This window comes from Mobula hypostoma, chromosome 21 (assembly GCF_963921235.1).
Source record: "Mobula hypostoma chromosome 21, sMobHyp1.1, whole genome shotgun sequence".
Taxonomy (NCBI): domain Eukaryota; kingdom Metazoa; phylum Chordata; class Chondrichthyes; order Myliobatiformes; family Myliobatidae; genus Mobula; species Mobula hypostoma.
In genome coordinates this window covers 18,040,334-18,063,752 of record NC_086117.1, presented here as the reverse complement: position 1 = coordinate 18,063,752, position 23,419 = coordinate 18,040,334, and the positions used below count along the sequence as shown (strand labels likewise).

At 42.9% G+C, this 23,419-nt stretch overlaps 1 protein-coding gene across 1 annotated transcript in view; it reads right to left on the bottom strand.

Annotated features, from left to right (window-relative positions):
- The window catches only part of LOC134360080 (hemicentin-1-like), a 425,813-nt gene that overhangs the window by 194,467 nt on the left and 207,927 nt on the right, over positions 1-23,419 (bottom strand). Inside the window, exons 41-45 of the mRNA XM_063074161.1 lie at positions 21,796-21,971; positions 17,260-17,356; positions 11,037-11,159; positions 6,963-7,124; positions 4,691-4,972 (exon numbers count right to left, since the gene is read on the bottom strand). Of these exons, the coding sequence (XP_062930231.1) occupies positions 4,691-4,972; positions 6,963-7,124; positions 11,037-11,159; positions 17,260-17,356; positions 21,796-21,971 (840 nt within the window). The remainder of the gene's footprint in view (positions 1-4,690; positions 4,973-6,962; positions 7,125-11,036; positions 11,160-17,259; positions 17,357-21,795; positions 21,972-23,419) is intronic.

Sequence of the window (23,419 nt, the reverse complement as noted above, 5' to 3'; positions counted from 1 at the left end):
CCCCTTTTTCCCCACTCTTTGCTTCCTGCCAGTCAGCCAATCTTCTGTCCAAGCTAATACCTTTCCTGTAATACCTGGGGCTCTAATCTTGTTAAGCAGCCTCATGTGTGGCACCTTGTTAAAGGCCTTCTGAAAATCTAAGTGGGCAACATCCACTGACTCTCCCGTCTATCCTGCCTGTAATTTCCTCAAAGAATTCCAACAGATTTGTCAGGCAACATTTCCCCTTTAAGAAATCATGCTGCCTTTGGCTTATTTTGTCATGTGCCTCCAAGTACCCCAAAACCTCATCCTTAATAATAGATTCCAATATCTTTCCAACCACCGAAGTCAGACTATCTAGCCTGTTATTTCTTTTCTTTAGCCTCCCTACCCTTTTAATCTGTGGAATGACATTTGCAATTTTTCAGTACTTTTGTATCACTCCAGAATCTAGTGATACTTAAAAAATCATTACTAATGCCTCCACAATCTCTTCAGCTCTTTCAGAGCCCTGGGGTGTAGTCCATCTGGTCCATGTGACTTATCTACCTTCAGACTTTTCAGTTTTCCAAGCACCTTCTCCTATAATAACAATTGCACTCACTTCTGCACCCTGACACACTTGAACTTCTGGCGTTCTGCTAGTGTCTTCCACAGTGAAGACTGATGCAAAATACTTATTAATTTCATCCTCCATTTCTTTGTCCCCCATTTCTAACTCTCCAGCATCATTTTCGAACAGTCCAATATCGACTCTTTTCTCTCTTGGACTCTTTATGTATCTGAAAAAAACTTTTTGTATCCTCTTTTATATTATTTATTTGCCTTCTGTTGGTTTTTAAAAGCTTCCCAATCCTCTACCTTCCCACTAATTTTTGAAATATTATATGCCCTCTCTTTCATTTTTATGCTGCCCTTGAAACAAGAACCACAGGGCAGAAGTTTAAGGTGAGAGTGGAGAGATTTAATAGGAACCTGACAGGCAACATTTTCACCCAGAAGGAGGTCAGTATAAGGAATGAGCTGGAAGAGGAAATGGTTCAGGCAGGTACATCAACAATATTTAAAAGGCTTGAACAGATACATGAATAGGAAAGGTTTAGAAAGCTATGGGCCAAATGGGACTAGCTGAGGTCGGCATGAACAGGTCGGCCAAAGGGCCTGTTTCCAATGTTCTTTCTAATGTGCAGACTTAAAAGGAATTCAAACTACGCACAAAAAGGTTGTCACCCTCTACCTCGTTGGCGTGTTAAGTATACTTCACAATCGTACACAATCACATTTCCTTTTCCAGTCTCTGATGTGGACGATGTTGACAATGCCGAGTTTGTGATGACTTGTCTGCCGATTTTAGAACTGGCTTATTTATACTGTATTTATTGAAGAAATTATTCAGTGCCCAGATGTTGTCACAGGGCAAAAAGTGCATGGCACAAGATTTTTGTGCATTCTGGTCATTACAACTTAGAGGGAACATTGCCTGTTCCACAACTCTGAGACTATAACTATGTCTCTAATTGACCTGACCTCAGTCAACATACACACTATATGTGCATAAATATGCAAACACATAATAAATCATGCATATACTATCACTCAATCATGTAGAAATGTGCCCATTCATGTACTCTTGCATCCTCTCATGCAGACAATCACCATACCACACATTCAGAAACAACATAGCAACAACACATAGATCCTGACACCCAACAAATACATTAGAACAGACTTTTACATCCAGGCATATGCACAAACTAGACACCCCAACACACGCACAGACACAAAAGTACATTCACTCTCTCTAACGCTCCCCCTCTCTTCCTCCCTCCCCGTTCCAATCCTGCTGTGGATCTACACAAACCAGCTGGATGCTGAATGGTCAGGAACAGGGACCTTAATGGAATTGTGAAACACCGAGGCCAATTATATCATTTCTGGTTCACTCCAGCTGTGGTCAGTCAACTAAGCCCGGGCTGGAGCCTCATGCTGACCACTCCTGGATTGCCTGCATCAGTTCCCAATGAGCAATTATCAAAGCACATTTCATAAATTAAAGCATTGTCAGTCTTTGCATAGAAACATAAATATTTAATAAACTAGACAACCATGGTTTCAGATATACAAGATTTTTAAAAAGATTAGCTTTATTTGTCACGTGGACATCAAAACATACAGTGAAATGCACTGTTTGCATCAATGACCAACACAGTCCCAAGATGTGCTGGGGATAGCCCACAATTGTCACCGTGCTTTTGACGCCACCATAGCACGTCCAGAACTGATCAACCCTGACCCATGTGCCTTTGGAATGTAGGAGAAACCGGAGCACCAGGAGGAAACACACGTGGTCACAGGCAGAAAGTACAAACCCAGTGGGAATTGAATCCAGATTGTTGGAAGTGTAAAGTCATAGAGGTTTACCTGTCATAATACTGTCAAAATCTGTGGGGAATTGATGAGCTTTGGCAAAAATAGCTGAAACCTAAATCAGATCATGGCTAACATTCCCTCTAATTTTTTTACAGCTGTGCGGAGCAGGAAATTTTTACACGGCCTGAAAATTGTGCGGCACTTTAATAAAACATTTTATAAAAGAAAATTCCGGCTGTGTGGCAACGAAGGCTATGTGCACGGGAGCATTTCAGTTACTGCATGGCCATGCACCCACACAGCTTAAAGAGAACAGTGATCATGACCAGTCTATTGACCCCTTTTGTAGAAGTCTTACCTTCTGCTGAACTTCTGAATATCATAAATGAAATAGAATTCTAGTCTATGTTATAAAGTATCTGAAAATACATTGGGAGCTTTATACTTAATCTTTTATTCATATAAACTTCATTTATGTTTTTAAAAAAATATATATATATATCCAAAAAAAGAAATAAATTAAATAAAGACATCTAATTAATACATCCCTACATTTCCATAAGTTTAAAGCATCTTCTAGAAGGAGAAAATAAGCATTACATTATCTGTTTTACAGCAGATGTACGAGGGGTGATTGATAAGTTCGTGGCCTAAGGTAGAAGGAGTCAATTTTAGAAAACCTAGCACGTTTATTTTTCAACATAGTACCCCCCCCCCCCGCCCGCCTATATTTACACACTTAGTCCAGCGGTCGTGGAGCATACGGATCTTGGATCTCCAGAAAGTGCCCACAGCAGGGGTGATTGATAAGTTTGTGGTCTAAGGTAGAAGGAGATGAGTTATACAGCTCTCGTTACATGCACGTGCAGTTCAACTCTTTGAGTGATTATGCAGAAAGTTTGAAGTTAATAACTCATCTCCTTCTACCTTAGGCCACAAACTTATCAATCACTCCTGATGAGTTATTAACCTCAAACTTTCTGCATAATCACTCAAAGAGTTGAACTGCACATGCATGTAACGAGAGCTGTATAACTCATCTCCGTCTACTGTAGGCCACGGACTATGTGGACAATATTTACCAGGACTCCATCCAAATCTCAAAAGTGTTTTGTAATAACTTTAGTTTTTGTTCATTCTAAGTGTATACTGTGCACTCAGTGGCCATTTTATCAGGTACGCCTGCACACCTGCTGGTTAATGCAATCAACCAATCATGTGGCACCAACTCAATGCATAAAAGCACGCAGACATGGTCAGGAGGCTCAGTTGTTGTTCAGACCGAACATCAGAATGGGGAAGAAATGTGATCTAAGTGACTTTGCCCGTAGAATGATTGCTGGTGGCAGACTGGGTGGTTTGAGTGTCTCAGAAACTGCTGATCTCCAGGCAGTTTTCACGCAAAATAGTCTCTAGAGTTTACAAAGAACGGCGCAAAAAACAGAAAACATCTAGTGAGCGGGAGATCTGTGGACGAAGAGGCTTTGTTAGTGAAAGGAGTCAGAGGAGAATGGCCAGACTGGTTCAGGCTGACAGGAAGGCAAATAACAGCACGTTACAACAGTGGTGTGCAGAAGAGCGTCTCTGAACGCACAACATGTCGAACCTTGAAGTGGATGGGCTCCAGCTGCAGAAGACCACAAACACTCACTCAGTGGCCACTGATTGTATTGCATATTAACATGTATATTTACAGTGAAGCTTGAAAATAGAAAATATCATTAACCGTTTGTATACCACTTCCTCACTTTAAATTTCAAACCCTCCACATATTCCTGGTTGTACATTGAAGTATTAAGACACACTGACATCAAAGTCACATGCTGTCTGCCAGGGTGACTTATGCAATAGATGCAAATGACAAGCTCCGGGCTACTCAGCAGTGGGTGTAGCCGTGACCTGCAAGTGTCCGTAAAGGGCCAACACAATGTGGTTGCAAGTGGTATAAAAGGAATTGCAATCGAGTGAAAACCTTAAGGCTGAGGAGTTATTTTCATGTCCTGCCATTGCCGTGGTCCAGGCATGATCACCTAACACCAACTGGATCAGGCATTAAGGGTGCATTGCCCAATGTCCAATTAGCCAAGTGCATGTAACTACAGATATCCAGAGGATTGACTCTTTTAAGGAGTAAACTGTGAAAGGAGACAAGTGAGTGACACTAATAAGATAATAAAAAGTATACAAATGTTTCTTTTTAACTTTCTAAACGAACCTATACCTCATCTCACGGTCCAAATATATTCTCTCTATCTTTAGCTCCTTCTGTCCCTTTCCCTTTAAGTAACAATACCGATCTTCTACATGTGGAATCTGTTCCAAGCTAAAATAAACTTACCAAGAACAGTCAAATCAAACTTCCTGTTTGACTGTCCCGCTGCATTCACGGCTAGGCAGGTGTATCGCCCCGTGTGGTGCTCCTGCGCCTCTGGAATGTTCAGGGTCTGGCCCCCCTTCTCCACTTGGATGCCTTGCCAGCTCCCCACGGGCCGCCCGTCCTTCAGCCACGTCAGCGCTGGCCGAGGAACGCCACGTGCATCGCAGTTCAAAGTGACCGCGCCTCCCCTGGTAGCGGCGATTTCTGCTGGCTGCCTACCACTGTCCTTGATCCTCGGTATTGCTGAAACAAAGAGGGGATTCAGCAAGGGTTGGTCCAGACATTGAGTTGCCTGCAAGGTGAAAGTGGGCTGGAAACTAACTGGCACGTGAATTCTTGTGGTGTGAGGCTCCAGCAGTGATGTCCTGCTGTACAAGTTTCGAATCATTGAGTAAGATGGGACATATTCACTCTTAGTGTACATAGAAACATAGAAAACCTACAGCACAATGCAGGCCTTCGGCCCACAAAGCTGTGCTGAACATGTCCTTACCTTAGAAATTACCTCAGGTTATCCATAGCCCTCTATTTTCAAAGCTCCATGTACCTATCCAGGAGTTTCTTAAAAGACCCTATCATATCTGCCTCCATCACCATCACCAGCAGCCCATTCCACACACTCACCACTCACTGCATAAAAAACTTACCCCTGACATCTCCTCTGTACCTACTTCTAATCACCTTAAAACTGTGCCCTCCCATGTTAGCCATTTCAGCCCTGGGAAAAAGCCTCTGACTATCCACACGATCAATACCTCTCATCATCTTGTTCACCTCCCATCCTCCGTTGCTCCAAGGAGAAAAGGCCAAGTTCACTCAACCTATTCTCGTAAGGCATGCTCCCCAATCCAGGCAACATCCTTGTAAATCTCCTCTGCACCCCCTCTATGGTACACACTAAGATCATAAGATATAGGAGCAGAATTAGGTTATTTGGCCCATCCAGTCTGTTCTGCCATTCCATCATGGCTGATTTATTATCCCTCTCAACCCCATTCTCCTGCCTTCTCCCTGTAACCTTTGAAACCCTTACCAATCAAGAACATATCAACCTCCATTTTAAATATACCAAATGACTTGGCCTCCACAGCCGTCGGTGGCAATGAATTCCACACAAACACCAACCTCAAGCTAAAGAAACTCCCCCTCATTTCTGTTCTATGCCATTGTATTCTGAGGCTGTATTCTGGTCCTAGACTCCCCCCACTATGAGAAACATCCTCTCCACATCCACTCTCTCTAGGCTGTTCAATATTTGATAAATTTCAATGAGAATCCCCCTCATACTTCTAAACTCCAGTGCATATCAGTCCAAAGTTACCTAACACTCCTCATAGTTTAACCCTTTCATTCCCGGGATCATCTTATGAATCTCCTCCGGACCCTCTCCAATGCCAACAACAACTTCTCTTAGATAAGGGGCTCAAAACCGCCCACAAACTCCAAGTGCTTTAAAAAGTGCTCCAATGCTTTAAAAAGGCTCAGCATGGTCTCAAAACACCATTCTTTGATCAGTAGAAGGTCAGCTGAGCTCCAAACTAGTGAAAGGCAAGTGGTAGAGAAGTTTTAAGGAGTTACAATAGCAAATGAGGCAGGGTGCTGGGTGAGATTATCAGGGGTGCAAGTATTGGGATGTGTAAGAGGGCATCTGGGGACAGAGATATTTAGAAGGATTTGCTGGTACATTGAGGAGCCTTTGGGAAATAATTAAGGAAATCCAATCGAATTTGGACCCAGGTAGATAAGCAATCACGAGTTGGGGTCTAGGAGACATGGGAGCAATGGGCAGCAGCAGAAAAGTGATGGGAGCAGAGACTCGGCGGGGGGAGGGGAGTTGGTAGTGAAGGATGCGGGTCAGTTGGGAGCAAACACTAGAAGATCATGCAAGTGAGGAATTTCTTGGAATGTGGTGGGCATCCAAGACTTCCCAGCACTTGTTGAGATGAACCTGCCCCCTCTCCCCCTTTTTCTGAAGCAAAGCAAGATTTAAATCTCCAGTTATGCTCCGTGCTGGTGTCTGCAATAGATAAGACACTTCAGTAGGTGATGGAACCGCTAGGACTTTGTATCTTAAGAATGTTCGCACTTCATGGGAAAAGTTCATCTGCAGTCCCTTGCATTCAAAATTCAGAACTGAAATTCATTCCCAAGTTTCAGCGCTCCATTCTGCTTTTAACACACACGATCAAGGACGACTCTGATCTCTCCATCTTCTCGGTTCACTCACACTCACCATAAACTTCCACGCTGTAGTCCTTTGTGCTTGTCCCAGCCAGATTGGTACCCACACACGTGTAGTTTCCACTGTCGGATATTTGGGTGTTCGATATATGCAGCATCTGCCTCCCTGAATAAACGCTAATGTGCCCATCGTTGTCTGAAGAGAGGGGAATCCCTGTGATAGATAACATTCAGAAAACAGATTGGAAGGCTGTTCATTTGCAAAAATGTACATGCAAATCATACTTATCTCTTCTATTGACAATTACACTGTCTAATGGAATTTACTGCTTAATTAATTCATATTTACTCTTCATTAATTAAAACTGCTTTATTAGATCTTCTCTTTTTCTAATCATTCAAAACAGGAACTTCCCATTTCTGGACTCTGACAGAATTCAATACAGAGAGTTGTTGGAAAGAGATGGACTTTACTCAAGTGTGCAGTAGCATCATGATGAGCATCACGGTAGCACAGGTGATTAGAGTAAAGCTTCACAATGCTAGCAATCAGCGACCAGGGTTCAGTACGCACACCCTCTGTAGAGAGTTTGCACACTCTCCCTGTGACCACGTGGGTTTCCTCTGGGTGTTCCGCTTTCCTCCCTAATTCCAAAGATGTATGGATTAGGGTTAGTAAGTTGTGGGCATGTCACATTGGTGTTGAAGGCATGACAACACTTGCGGGCTGCCCCCAGCACGTGTTCGGACTTTGCTGGTTGTTGATTCAAAAGGATGCATTTTATTATATGTTTTAACGCTCTCCATATCGGACTGCCCTGAGCTCGCAGACTGGCTTGCGTATCAGATGGACAGCTAGGACACAATATCCATGGTCAACCTTCACCAATGGAGGGCCTCGTTTCTCGATGTGCATGTGACAAATAAAATTACTGCTTGTAGTGTCAAGGTGTTCATTCAGAGTCCTGGGCTAATAACCTAGAGTTCAGATCTACAGCATGTCTGGTAACAGTGGAAAGAAAACTATGGTGACAAATATGATTATTGACCTTCAGGGGAAGAAAATCTGCCCTCCTCACCATCTGTATGACTTCAAACCCACCATCAGTTCTCAATCTTTCTAAGTTCAGAAGTCATTAGACATTGGCACATACACAGAGTAAGTAAATGAGAAAAAAAGTAAGTGTTAATGAAGTGGCAAACACGAGGAATTCTGCAGATGCTGGAAATTCAAGATGGGAACACACATCAAAGTTGCTGGTGAACGCAGCAGGCCAGGCAGCATCTATAGGAAGAGGTACAGTCGACGTTTCAGGCCGAGACCCTTCGTCAGGACTGTTTTTAATGTGCACTTTGATGGAAAAAGTCAATTTATACCATTTCTCTCAGTTTTCCTCCATTTTGAAGAACTTCCTGGATATTTACGTAAATTGCCTTTGAACTCACCAGTAGCGTTAGGATTGGTTATTGTACTTAATCACATAATAAATACCAGACAGTGATAATTATACTCTCTGGTCCATCAAAGGAATATTTAAATACCTGAATCAAATACCCACAATTTTCCTTTAATATTTCAAAAATATCCAGTCTTCTTTGTTTTTGTTTGATATATATGATAAAAATGTTAAATCTTCCTGATCAAAGGTCTTGGCACAAAGCACTGACTGTTTATTCCCCTCCATGGATGCTGCCTGACATGCTGAGTTCTTCCAGCAATTTGTGTGTGCTTATCAAATCATTTTAATTTTTCCTGCTGTCTCTTTTATTAAACTTTCTCTTTCAAATTTTATTTAAGTTTATATACCCGATTTGTCTCTCATCACAATCCTGTTTCTCCATCCTGAAACCCCATTGGTTAAGTAGAGAGATTGCTGGGCACACCATTCAATTAAGTCCCATTTGCCCCTTTGCCCTCTTTGTCTTTCTACCACTAGGATTTGGCTTAATCACTTTCAAAGATGAGGCTACTGAATAAAAACTAAATGGCAATGTATATGGCAGAATTCCTTCCTTCAGCAAAATCTAACCCAATGTTAAACTACAGAACTGTGTAAAAGTCTTGGGCGCCCTAGCTATATATATATACACACACATACACACACACATACATACACATATATATATATATATATATGTGCCTAAGACTTTTGCACTCTACTGTAATTTCATTCATTCATTATGTGCTGCATCGTAAGATGTAGGTGATCACGATCTTTCCATGACCATGATTGTTCTTGGCAAATTTTCCTGCAGAACTGGTTTGCCATTGCCTTCTTCTGGGCAGTGTCTTTACAAGACGGGTAACCCCAGCCGTTATCAATACTCTTCAGAGATTGTCTGCCTGGCGTCATTGGTCGCATAACCAGGACTTGTGATATGCACCAGTTGCTCATACGACCATCCACCTCCTGCTCCCATGGCTTCAAATGATCTGGATCAAAGGGCTAACCAGGTGCTACACCTTGCCCAAGGGTGACCTGCAGGCTAGTGGAGGGAAGGAGCACCTTACACCTCCTTTGGTAGAAATGAATCTCTAACCCGCCACTCAGCGGTACTGTATACATCCCATCAAAAATGTGTATGTTGATATTTCATCTCCAGTTATAAAACCCACGATTGAATGAAAACAGTATCCTCTCATCCATAACCATTAATAAGAATTTCAGTTTTCAGACAAGTTGTTTTTGTTTAGCTTAATCGTTCACAAGATGTGAATGAGTTGTGGGCTAAACTGACATTTACTGCTATTCAACATAACTTCTGAAGTGAATGGCTTGACCATTTCTGAGGGCAGCGAAGAGTCACCAGTTTGCTTTGATCTAGAGTCACATAAAGGCTGGAGTTGGTGAGGATGGCATATCTCCTTCTCTGATGAATACGTGTATCAGTTTGTTTTACAACAAACCAGTAGTTTCAGTCACCAGTAATGATACCAGATTTTCATTCCGAATATATTAAATCATCTGAATTTAAATCCCCTAGCTGTTATGTAGAGTTCAACTCCCAAACTTGGACCAGTCCAAGTCTCTTGGTACCAGTCCAGCGTTTTAATTGCTATGCTACCACATCCAAACAAAAACATTTTTATGAGGAAAAAGCATAATTTATAATGTGTCTGTTGGGTATAACTTCATCTTTGGTCATCTGCTCTAAACAAAGTCAAGAGTATCAGCTATGAAAAATGTCCCTCTCTCTTTTGGCATCCACATCAATTAAAGTCAAGAGAAATGAATATGCAACATCCATTTTAGTAAATTCTTGAGCTCATTGGGACTCTTAGAGAAGGGGACAAGCAAATACCAACAGCTCTTTGCAAAATGGAGGAGGTGAAGTCCCTCGACCTTTCCTGACGGGTCAAATGCTGACAGGATGAAATCAATCAGAGCTGAGCTAATTGATCTGGGCCCAAGACCCGAGGCTGCTGCAAGAGCTGATTTACCTTTGAGGAATGACAACAGCTTGTTTAGCACTCATGATCAAGACGGAGTTCCCATCTCACAACGTTTTAATCCCACTCACATTTACCATCCACTAACACTTGCTCAAGCTCGCCGGAAGATAGGGTTCTTCTGAAGAACCCAGCAAATTGCTTGGGTGGTGAAGTGGGTGAAGGGAAGGGGGAGTGAGAGGAAAGGGGTTGTTCAAACCACCGGCTGAACTGTGAATGTGTATAAATGTCTCTTCCAGTTGATGCAATACTTTACCTCACTCTAAACACAACAGAGAGTACAATTCGACCACCCAAGAACAATTTGATATGAGGATTGCAAGGACTGGAAGGGTATAGTGGCTCTCCAATTCCAGGGATTATCAAACTAAAATATAACCAAGTGAATTGAATTTGGTTACTGCTTGTTTTATTATAATAGTGTCAGTAACATTATACTGTCTTACATAAACGTGCACCTCAAACTTGATGTCAATCTGTCAATATTCAGGCCATGCCACTCAGGGACTTGTGCTAATATTAATTTCAGACTGTCTGTGCTGGATCGTAACTATATGTGCCGTGAATGATTACACGTACTGTGTTTTGTACCTTGGGCCCAGAGGAATGATGTTTCATTTAGCCGTATACCTGTGTATGGTTGAACCACGATAAACTTGAACTCAAAATGCTTACCATTCTTCATCCACTGAAGAACAGGAGAGGGAATCCCACTGCATTCACAAAATAAACTCAAGGAGTTTCCCTCGATTACTGTCACAGGTGTTCGATCGGTTGATCCATGAAATGATGGAGGCACTGTAAAAGATTTCAGAAGGTTTTTTCAGGGCAGGTCAATCACAACAAATCACATTTCACATGTCATTCTTTTCTCCTTTACGTCGACTGTACCTCTTCCTAGAGATGCTGCCTGGTCTGCTGCGTTCACCAGCAACTTTGATGTGTGTTGCTCATTCTTTTCTTGCTGGGCTCAAGGTTGCCAATTTTTCTCACCAATCATTCCATACTTTGTCTTTTAATGGACTTTCCATGATTCCTCCCACTCTTCTTTATCACCTTTTCCCTTTCTCCCACTGGCAATTATTGCCTCTCTCTCGCTTACCTTCTGTGTGACTCGTTCTCACTTTACTAGGATGCAATTCGAATTATTATGGCAATTGTTGCAAGTGTTCTTGCAAAGGTTCTCATTAATTAAAAAAAACACAGGAATCCACAAATCTTGTGACTTATGAATCTTTCTGATAATATTCTACTCACCAAAACACAGGACACTTTCCAAACACAGGACAAAACACAGAAACTTTCATCATGCACTGTCTCCATAGCACGATGGATTGCCGGCATCTGCAGATTTTCTCATGTTTGAGATCATGTGCTGTCTCACTGCTTGGCTAACAGCACCAATATTAATCAAAGGAGGTACTTTATTAGAGACCATAAAATCACAAGATATAGGAGCAGAATTTGGCCATTTGACCCATCAAGTCTGCTCCATCATTCTGTCACGGCTGATTTATTATATTATTTTATGATTTTTTCGCATACCCTTTGATGCCCTACAAATCAGAACTTATCAACCTCTGTTTGATATAATACAGTGAAATTGTTTCACTATCTGAGCTTGGGTCCAGTGCTCTCTTGACTAGTAGCTTTTTCTCTTGAAATTTATGTTTCTTCTTTTATAAGCTCTTCTGTTATTTCTTTCATATTTCTGCTGTGTGCATTCAAATAGGTTGGTCTTGTAACACAAAGTTCTGTCCTACTTTGCTACCTTGGGACCACTGATTTAGAGTCATTGAAGTCTACAGCACCGATCCAGGCCCTTCAGCCCATCTAGTCCATGCTGAACCATTTAAACTGTCAAGTCCCATTGACCTGCACCCAGTCTATAGACCTCCATACCTCTCCTATCCAAATTTCTCTTAAACGTTACAATCAAAATTGCATCCACCACTTGTGCTAGCAGTTTGCTCCACACACTCACCACCCTCTGAGTGAAGAATTTGCCCCTCATGTTCCCCTTCAACATTCCATCTTTCACCACTAACCCATGACCTCCAAGTGTAGTTGCACCCAACCTCAGTGGAAAAAGCTCTCTTAATTTTGCATACCTCTATCAAATCTTCCCTCAGTTTTCTACCATCTAGGGAATAAAGATCTAACCTATTCAATCTTTCCTTTCTTTATAACTTAGAACCAATGATTTGTGGTGAGGAATGACGCTAAGAGTGCAGACCAGACATTCCATACCTCACACAATGAGTATTGTGAGCTGAGATGTTCCGACCCCCTTGATGGCTTTCTCAGAATGGGATTTTATAAAAAAAATCCTGATATAGCCCCCAACAATGCATTGCACAGATGTGATTTTGATTGTCTAAACAGCTGCAGACTTTCAAAGTGCATAATGGAGTTGAGCTGTTTTTTTTTCAAAAACATTTAGATCAGAAGCACTTTTAACTCCAAGCTGGACTTGCAAGACTTACTTCCCAGTTTCACAATGTCAACAGGTACCATGGTGTTTCATTTTCATCCATCTATCAGAGACGCACAGTGAGTCATTTCTCATCCACTTAAGGTGGGTATCAAGAGCCAGGTGTGTGACCCATTCCTACAATCCCTGCAAATGGAGACCAGATGTTCCATAATGCTGAGCTATTTGAGCCATTGGTTGATGCCTGGGGTCGCCACATGACTAGGCAGAGCCTCAGTATCACAGAAAGGCTGTAGCACAGAAGGGGACCATTCGAGTCACTTGCCTGTCCATTTCTAGATCTTCATAAACCAAGACTCTGCCAGCACCATACAGGAGCAATCCACTGAGTTCCACACACTGCTTTCTCCTCATAGCTCTGCTGTTTTCCTCTTTCCGATATTAACTTGGTTCTCTTTTCAAAACTGCGGCTGAATCTCGTCTCCATCACTTCTGCCGGCAGTGTACTGTAAATCCTCATGCATTAGCCCCATGTCAGGTTTCATTCTATTTCTAATCACCTGTATTCTAGGTTCTCTGCTTCTTCAATCTTCTCACAATAATGAAAATTTCTCCCTTTCAACTATGACTGAAGGCTTTTAAATCTTTCCCTTGCAAAAAAAATCCATGATGGCGAAGTCCCCCCTTTTCTGGAATATTCTTTTGTAAAGCTCTGCGCCATTGTTAAGGCCTTCAGGTTCACCCTAAAGTGTGGTGCCCATAACTTGACAAGATATTCCAGTTGTGGCTAAGCAAAGGTTTAGAGTGATTTCGTTGCTCCTGTATTCTATGCCTCAACTTATAAGTTTCCGTTTGTTATTTTTAACCCCTTTCTTAAATTGTCTTGGCACTTCCAATGAATAATGCACTTATCTCACTGTTCCTATAGTGAGATATATCCCTCCTAAAACTACGACCTCTAGTCTACCTCTCCTTCTTCTGACCAAAATACATTACTTCATTTATCTAGGTTACATTTCATCTGACGTGTCTTTACCCTTCCCACCAGTCAGCTTATGGTTGTCCTGAGCTCTGTAAGCATGCTCCACATTGTCCACACACAGCTTTAAGTTTTGCATTATTTAAAGACTTGGAAATCGTGCTCTGCACACTGTCCCTAATGGACATTAAAGCAAAATAAACACATAGAAAATGCTGGAGGAATTCAGCAGCCTAGGCAGCATCTATGGAAAAGGGTACAGTCGACATTTCGGGTCGAGACCCTTCATCAGGACTGGAAAAAACAATGAGGAGTCAGAGTAAGAAGGTGGGGGGAGGGGAGGAAGAAACACAAGGTGATGGGTGAAACCGGGAGGGGGGGAGGGTGAAGTAAAGAGCTGGGAAGTTGATTAGTGAAAGAGATACAGGGTTGGAGAAGGGGGAATTGGATAGGAGAGGAGAGACGGCCATGTAAGAAAGAAAAGGGGAGGAGCACCAGAGGGAGGCGTTAGACAGATAAGGAGATAAGGTGAGAGAAGGAAAAGGGGTTGGGGAATGGTGGGGGGGCCATTACCAAGAAATTGATGTTCATGCCGTCAGGCTGGAGGCTACCCAGACGGAATATAAGGTTTTGCTCCTCCAACCTGAGCATGGCCTCATCATGACAGTAGAGGAGGCCATGGACTGACATGCTGGAATGGGAATGGGAAGTGGTGGTAGTCACTGGGAGACACTGCCTTTTCTGATGCTCAGCAAAGTGGCCTCCCAATCTGCGTTGGGTCTCACCAAGATACAGGAGGCCACATCGGGAGCATCGGATACAGCAGATGACCCCAACAGGATGATGGGTGAAGTGTCGCCTCACCTGGAAGGACTGTATGGGGCCCTGAATGGTAGTGAGGGAGCAGGTGTAGGGGCAGGTGTAGCACTTGCTGCGCTCTCAAGGGTAAGTGCCAGGAAGGAGATCAGTGGGGAGGGACGAGTGGACAAGGGAGTCGCGTAAGGAGCGAATCCTGCCAAAACCAGAAAGTGGGATGGAGGGAAAGATGTGATTCTCCCTTCTCCAACCCTGTGCCTCTTTCTCCAATCAACTTCCCAGCTCTTTACTTCGCCCCTCCTGGTTTCACCTATCACCTTGCAGTTCTTCTCCCCTCCCCCCACTTCGTTACTCTGACTCATCTTTTTTTCCAGTCCTAATGATGGGTGTTGGCCCGAAAGGTCGACTGTCATCTTTTCCATAGATGCTGCCTGGCCTGCTCAGTTCCTCCAGTATTTTGTGTGTGTTGCTTGGATTTCCAGCATCTGCAGATTTTCTCTTGTTTGTGATGAAAACAAAAATTGTGGTTGTGGAACAAATGCCCGGGGGACTACCAGTGGTTACTTCAGTAACTTGTCTGTTACTGCAGCTTCCTGGCAAACTGATTTTCCATTTAGCTGTTCACTCACTTCGGAAGCATGGAATTCAGTTTTGATGACGTCCATTACAAGGCACCCTTATCAAACAAATGTATGTCTCTGCATTGGCATCACTATGAAAGATCTGATCGGTGGCCTCTAAAGATCCTCTTCAACAATAGACTTAGCATTTTCATGAATTTGTCACCAGTAAGACAGTGCCAATAAATGCATCAAGCCTTTTCTTACAGTCTGAAGACATTGGAGCTGAATTAGGGCATTCAGCCCATCAAGTTTGTTCTACGATTCAATCATAGCTGATTTATTATCCCTCTCACCCTTATTTTCCTGTCTTCTGGCCATAACCTTTGATACCCTGACTAAACAAGAACCCATCAACCTCCACTTTAGATATACCCAGTGACTTGGCCTCCACAGACTCCTGTGTTAATGAATTCCACAGATTCACCACCGTCTGGCTAAAGAAATTCCTCCTCATCTCTCTTTTAAAGGGACGTCTTTGTATTCTGAGGCCATGTCCTCTTGGTCCTAGTTTCCTCCATTACTGAAAATAGCCCCTCAACGTCCACTCTGTCAAGGCCTTTCAATAGTTGATAGGTTTCAATGAGAGTCCCCCTCATTTGGTGTCACATGTAAAATGATATTGAACTGTGAGCGCCCGTGAACTTTTGAACTTGGGCATTTTGCTCCTACGTGGAGCACAGGCCATTGATGACCTCCTGTCTCCGCCATCCCCTGAAGTCGACGGTATGGTTTGAGTGCATCAACACTTCTGCAGCTTATTACACCCACCGTACAGGGGATTGGCCTATACAGCTTCTCCAGAGCTCCACTGGCCGGCCTTACCCGTTTCTACCTCTCATGACAGGGCGAAGATTGAAGCTTGAGAGGCAAGCGGCATTTGGACAGGCATGTAAATAGGAAGGGAACAGAGGGAGAGGCACCATGTGCAAGGAGGTGGGATTAGTTCAGACTGTCACGGACATCATGGCCAAAGGTCCTGTTCTCGGGCTTTATGTTCCATGCTCTAATGCCCTCTGAAAAGGCCAAGCATGCCTCATAGTTAATGGAAATTAAGAATTGACATTAAACAGGACTTGACAGTGACATCCATGACCTGTGAATGAAAATCTTTTTAAAAGAAGTAAAGAGTGTTTCGTGATTCTGTCCATTTCTGTAATGAGAGCTGGGTCAGGCTCACAGTTTCAGAATGCTTTGATGGGGGAATCCATGAGCCTCGTCATAGGCTAATGAAGAGGAGCTATCTCCGTCTCCCTGTGAGCACATAGTAGATGCCAAGCTAGATTTGTACCAGTTGAAGCCTGGAGAATTTGAATGAAGTTTCCTCTTCACTGCATCTGGAAAGTATTGTTACCCACAGGTGCTGGTGAAGGGGGGAGAGCTCCTCTCTGTCCATTACATGCTGATCTAGCTAGCTCCCTTACCATGGCCTGTTCATGTCCACTCTTAGGTGTATTTTCTTAGTGCCCGTTATGCCATTGGCATTTAAGGCAGCAACAAAGGTCCTCCACCCCTGGCGGTGTTCAGGGCTTCCCTCATTGTGCCAGTAGCTTCCTCTCAGTTTTCACTACTGTCACTCATGCAAGTCCCGGGTGGAGACTCAAGAATAACATCACAATCAGACGTAGAAGAATTTTTCATTGCTGTTTCCATAACAATTTTGTTTTACCGATAGGGGTTGCTAGCTGGATGACTGGTGGACCACTCTTAGTCTGGCCTCTACCCTTTGACCTATTTGGCATTGGTGACCCTACCAAGACCCAAAGCATTAAACCCTGACTCCAGGCAACGTTACTCTCCGGGTCATTGCACGCAAGCCTCCAAACCCAACTAGGATGTGGTCCTCTTGGAGGACTCTAAGGTGTGATACAGTCTTAAATTGCCTCTGTCTTCTGTCCTTCTTGAGGGACAGAATTCTCAGTTATATCCCACCTTTTTCCCGTTGGGACAAGTTGGGAAAAGAGCACTAAAATTCATATGAAGAAAGAGAATGCCAAATTTCAACAGGGAGCTTAACACCGATGGATGTATAATATGCTTTCTGCTTACCCCACACATTCAAGTAATAGCTCTTCTCCGTGTCTCCAGCATCGTTTGAAGCTTTGCAGGTGTAGCGGCCAGCATCTTGAACTTGGGCCCTCTTGATCTAAGAGAACACACACGTAGTCAAACGTTCCTCTCCTGGCATTGAACCTTGTTAAAAATCAGAGAGTTCACACCCTGCTGAGAACTACAATAGCAAAGTTCACCAGGAATTTAGTAAACTGTGTTAGCTGATAGCATTCCACCTCATCCTGGTGTTGGAAGAAATTTCACATCAGTATTATAGTACATACTGAAATTCAGTTATTGGCTTCAGTGTTAATTAAGTGTTGACAGAAATGCAGAGCTGATCCAAAGTATCATAGAAGGAAAATGATAAGAGATGTTGGAAACGTGAAGTAAGACCAAAAAAAATTATAGAAACGTTTCATAACTGGAGCTGGAACCATGATCAAAGCTAACATTTCAGGTCAATGACCCTTCAGCAAATGTTTTAGTTAAACTTACAAGAGTTACTGGATAAGGCTATATTGAGAGCCCAGTTCTGCATCATGTGAAGTCCTGGTAATTATTCTATCACCATAGGTGGGATGTTATTGTTCTGCAGTGAGATGGGCAGCAATGGACGTGATATGAGGGGCCATAATTTTAAGTGATTGGAGCAAAGCGTAAGGGGGGAATGTCAGAGCTAAGTTTTTTTTTATACAGAGAGTGGTAGGCGTATGGAACATCCTGGCAGGGATGGTGGTAGAGGCAAGATACGGTAGGAACATAGAATATAGAACAGTACAGCACAGTCCACAATACAGTAGGGACATGTAGCAATCTCTTAGATAGGCACATTGGTGATAGGAAAATGGAAGGCTATGTAGGAGGGAAGGGTTAGGTTGATCTTAGGGTAGGTGCAAAGTTCAAAGTAAAAAATAAGTTTGTAAGTTTGGTGCAACTTCGTGGATCCAAGGGTCTGTTCTGTGTTCTATGATGATAATGGGACAAGAAACCAAGATAATTCAGGGAATAAGAACAGAAAATTGTATGGGGGGGTGCTGTCAACAATTATAATTTTACTTAGAGTTAACTGACCCTTATGGGCCAATGAGCCCACACTGACCAACTACACACGTGACCAATTAGCCTACTAACCTGCACGTGGCAGCAAACTGGAGAACCCATGCAATCACAGGTGAAAGATACAAACTCCTCATTGAACTCAGGTTGCTAGCACTGTGATAGCACTACACCCGCCGCCATGCTACTGCGCTTTAACTGAGACAGGTAACTGATTCAGTGGCATTATTCATTATGTCCAAAGCATCACATACCCAGAGTTCAGGAGGAAGTGATCTGACGATACCATGGAAGTGAAAAATGAAAGGTGAGGAAGTGATGACTGGAGAAAGGAAAGAGCAAAGAATTTTGATGGGATGGTGGGTGTGTAAGGAAAGATTCAATTGAGAAATTGATGGATTTCCAATCCATCCCTAAAAAACTTGAGTTTTTCATTCCATATTGCATTGTACATAGGTATTTGTAACATGCTTTCCCAGTGCTAAATGTAGTAATGCAATAAATTCATCTTTGATAAGGAAGTATTACACCATGAGACCATAAGACAAAGGAGCAGAAGTCGGCCATTCGGCCCATCGAGTCTACTCCGCCATTTTATCATGAGCTGATCCATTCTCCCATTTAGTCCCACTCCCCCACCTTCTCACCATAACCTTTGATGCCTTGGCTACTCAGAAACCTATCAATCTCTGCCTTAAATACACCCAATGACTTGGCCTCCACTGCTGCCCGTGGCAACAAATTCCATAGATTCACCACCCTCTGACTAAAAAAATTTCTTCATATTTCTATTCTGAATGGGCGCCCTTCAATCCTTAAATCATGCCCTCTCGTACTAGCTCCCCCATCATGGGAAACAACTTTGCCACATCCACTCTGTCCATGCCTTTTAACATTCAAAATGTTTCTATGAGGTCTCCCCTCATTCTTCTAAACTCCAAGGAATACAGTCCAAGAGCGGACAAACGTTCCTCATATGTTAACCCTCTCATTCCCGGAATAATTCTAGTGAATCTTCTCTGTATCCTCTCCAACGTCAGCACATCCTTTCTTAAATAAGGAGACCAAAACTGCCCACAGTACTCCAAGTGAGGTCTCACCAGTGCCTTACAGAGCCTCAACATCACATCCCTGCTCCTATACTCTATTCCTCTAGAAATGAATGCCAACATTGCATTCGCCTTCTTCACTACTGACTCAACCTGGAGGTTAAAACACCTATATTTTGTTATTATAAAATACTGTATCTAGAGTCATAATCATAAAGTTCTACAACTCTGAAACAGGCCCTTCAGCCCATCTAGTCTGTGCCAAACTGTTATTCTGCCTCGTCCCATTAATCCTCAACTGGACCATTGGTCTCCAAACACCTCCCATCCACGTACTATCTAAATTTCCCTTAAATACGGCAATTGAACCCACATCCACCACTTCTGCTGGCAGCCTGTTCCATATTTCCCCCACCCTCTGAATGAAGAAATTCCCCCTCAGGTTCCCCTTAAAAATTTCACGCTTCACTCCTACACTATGACCTTTAGTTCTAATCTCACCCAGCCTCGGTGGGAAAAGCCTGCTTCCATTTATCCTCTCCACACCCCTCCTAAAACTGGAATGATAACCGCAATGTGATAAACAGGCTCACTAGTCTTTGAGTCAAAGTCACAAGTTGTTCCATTATTAGAGACCATAAGACATGGGAGCAGAATTAGGCCATTCAGCCGATTAAGTCTCCTCTTCTATTCAGTCAAGGCTGCTTTAATACCCCTCTCAATCTCACTCTCCTGCCTGCTCCCTGTAATCTTTGATGTCCTTACTAATCAAGAAGTTATCAACCTCCACTTTAAATATACCCAATATCTTGGCTTCCACAGCATTTGTGACAAGGAATTCCACAGATTCACCTTCCCCTGGCTAAAGAAATTCCTCCTCATCTCTGTTCAGAAATAGACATGCCTCCATTTTGAGGATGTACCCTCTGTTCCTCGACTCCCACAGTGTAGGAAACATCCTCTCCATATCCACTGTATCTAGGCCTTTCAATATTTGGTCGGTTTCAATGAGATCCACACTCATTCTTCTAAACTTTAGCAAGTACAGGCCCAGAGCAATTAAACGCTCCTCATATGTTAACCCTTTCATTCCTGGGATCATTGTCGTGAACCTCGGCTGGACCCTCTTCAATGTCAGCACATCTCTTCTTAGATAAGGAACCCAAAACTGCTCAAAATACTCCAAGTGTGGTCTGACCAATGCCTTATAAACCTTCAGTATTACATCCTTGCTTTTATATTCTAGTCGTGTTGAAATACTGGGGCACAAGGGGGGTCATCCAGGGGGTCAGTGTGGACATGGTGGAGGATTACAAATACCTGGGGATACGAATTGACAATTAACTGGACCGGTCAAAGAATACTGAGGCTGTCTACAAGAAGGGTCAGAGCTGTCTCTATTTCCTGAGGAGACTGAGGTCCTTTAACATCTGCTGGACAATGCAGAGGATGTTCTACGAGTCTGTGGTGGCCAGTGCTATCATGTTTGCTGTTGTGTGCTGGGGCAGCAGGCTGAGGGTAGCAGACACCAACAGAATCAACAAACTCATTTGTAAGGCCAGTGATGTTGTGGGGATGGAACTGGACTCTCTGACAGTGGTGTCTGAAAAGAGGATGCTGTCTAAGTTGCATGCCATCTTGGACAATGTCTCCCGTCCACTACATAATGTACTGGGTGGGCACAGGAGTACCTTCAGCCAGAGACTCATTCCACTGAGATGCAACACAGAGCATCATAGGAAGTCATTCCTGCCTGCGGCCATCAAACTTTACAACTCCTCCCTTGGAGGGTCAGACACCCTGAGCCAATAGGCTGGTCCTGGACTTATTTCATAATTTACTGGCATAATTTACATATTACTATTTAACTATTGATTACTATTTTTCTATTACTAGTTATTATTTCCATGACTATTACTATTTACTATTTACTGATAGTAGTATTATTATTACTATTTTTATTACTATTTATTATTTATGGTGCAACTGTAATGAAAACCAATTTCCCCCTAGGATCAATAAAGTATGACTATGATAAGATCTAGGCTGAATCTCCAATGCCATGGGACCGAGGCAGCACTGCATCAGCAGAGGTGCCATCCTTTAGCTATATCATTACTCTTGGCTGATTTGTCTCTTTGATCCCATGACACAATTCTGATGATAATCCTAGTATGTACCCAACCACCCACCTATTTATTTACAACTGGGATCTCGCCAGAATGATTTCCTGGCCACTAGTTCGATGCTAATTTGGAGATTCTGCTGTGTAGTAACTGGCTGCCATCTTTCCTAAATTATCTCCCGTTGGGACTTTCAGAGCTGAAGGCACTATGAAAATGAAAGCTATTTCTTTCTTTACTCCCAAGCACACGTGATTGAAGATCAAGTCAAAGCATTTCAGAGACTCTAAGGCAACACTGACCTCAACGAGACTGCCATTTTCATTGAGCACGAGACCAGCATGCCTTGGCAGAGGCCGCCCATCCTTCGTCCAGGTGAGAGTGGGAGGAGGGAATGCTTGACTCTGGCACTCCAAGCTCACCGAACCATTCAAAGTCACCGACACATTCTGTTCCTCTCCCAGAATGCTCGGTGGAACTAAGGGGTAAAATGCATAAAATTGTTTCAGTTGCTGGCTCAGTCGGCGAATGAGTTCACTTTATGAAGCACTGAGCGATGTTATGCCCACCCAAAGCAGATCAGCTCAAAATGTTGACTGCATATTACCCTCCGTAGATGCTGCTGTTGTCACTGATTAACTGGGCTCTGAAAACATGCACTCATTCCTCAACCACACTTTATTTTACTTGTGCACAAGAAGATCAGCATGGACCCCATCACCACACTGTTCTGAAGCCAGGACAGAACTGAAGCGCGGTTACAGATATTGACCATTGGGTAAACTGCGTATGTCTGAATTTCTTACTTGCAAGATCAATCACCATTCACAATACAGGTGTTAAAAGACAATAGAAACTACACGCTAACAATTGCTGATACTTTGAAGTTAGTAAAGTAATTGCCTCTTTGTTGGTGTGTGTATTTTGCATCCTTCCATTACATTCTTACCTTGTCTGCAGAAAGCCAAAATGGCTCTGGGAATTTGCTATGCAAAGGGAAGCTATGCTCTTCAATGGCCTTTCTTGCCTGGGCTGTCTGCAACCTATCCCTGCCTGGATATTATGTTCACCCTCTTTTTGCCCAACTTCCACACTGCCTGACCTGCTGATTTTGTCCAGCATCTTGTGTGTGTTGCTTTGGATTTCTAGCATCTGCAGAATCTCTTGTATTTATAAAAGTTGCAATTTTTGTAGCAAATGTAGCACATGGAGCGAAAACTGGGCTAAGGTTTTTCAAGTTGATATTTAATGCCTTATAAAAAGGACATAGAATATCTAACAATTCTAATAATATCCGCCTGTTTCCATCAATTACGGTGTCTTAACACTCTCCTCTCCACTCCCCACCTCAGTGCCATCTGCCCATCACTCTCCTCTTCCCCATTATATCAGCCAGAAAAGTGACAAGGAGTTCCGAGGGAAAACTACACAAGGACAAGGAATTTTATTCGCTATAATATGCATTTACATGCATATGAAAATTGCTGTGGTGTGTTGGTGCTACACACAATAAAAAAAAACGACGACATTCAACAATCATACAGGAAAAAGAATTATATAAAAATAAAGTTAGGAGTACAGACATGGATTAAAATGTGCAGAAATATATGCCAACAGTGGTCTAAAGTGCTAACGGGGCAGTGCAGTGCTGTGGTAAAAGAGGGAGAGGGGTGGGGTGAAAAACCCAGAAAGGTTAATCAGATTAACTGTCTGGGGGAAGAACTTTTTAAGATGTCATGGAGTTTTTGTTTTAATAGTCCTGTAGTGCTTTCCACAAGGGAGCTTTAGGAAAAGGCAGTTTGCTGGGTAGATAATGTCCGCAATGATTTTTCCTGGCTGCTTCCTTGTCCTTTATTTGGTGTTTGTAGACTACTTCTACAGACAGCATATATTAAATATCCAGTAGAACCGCCAAACTCTTATCTT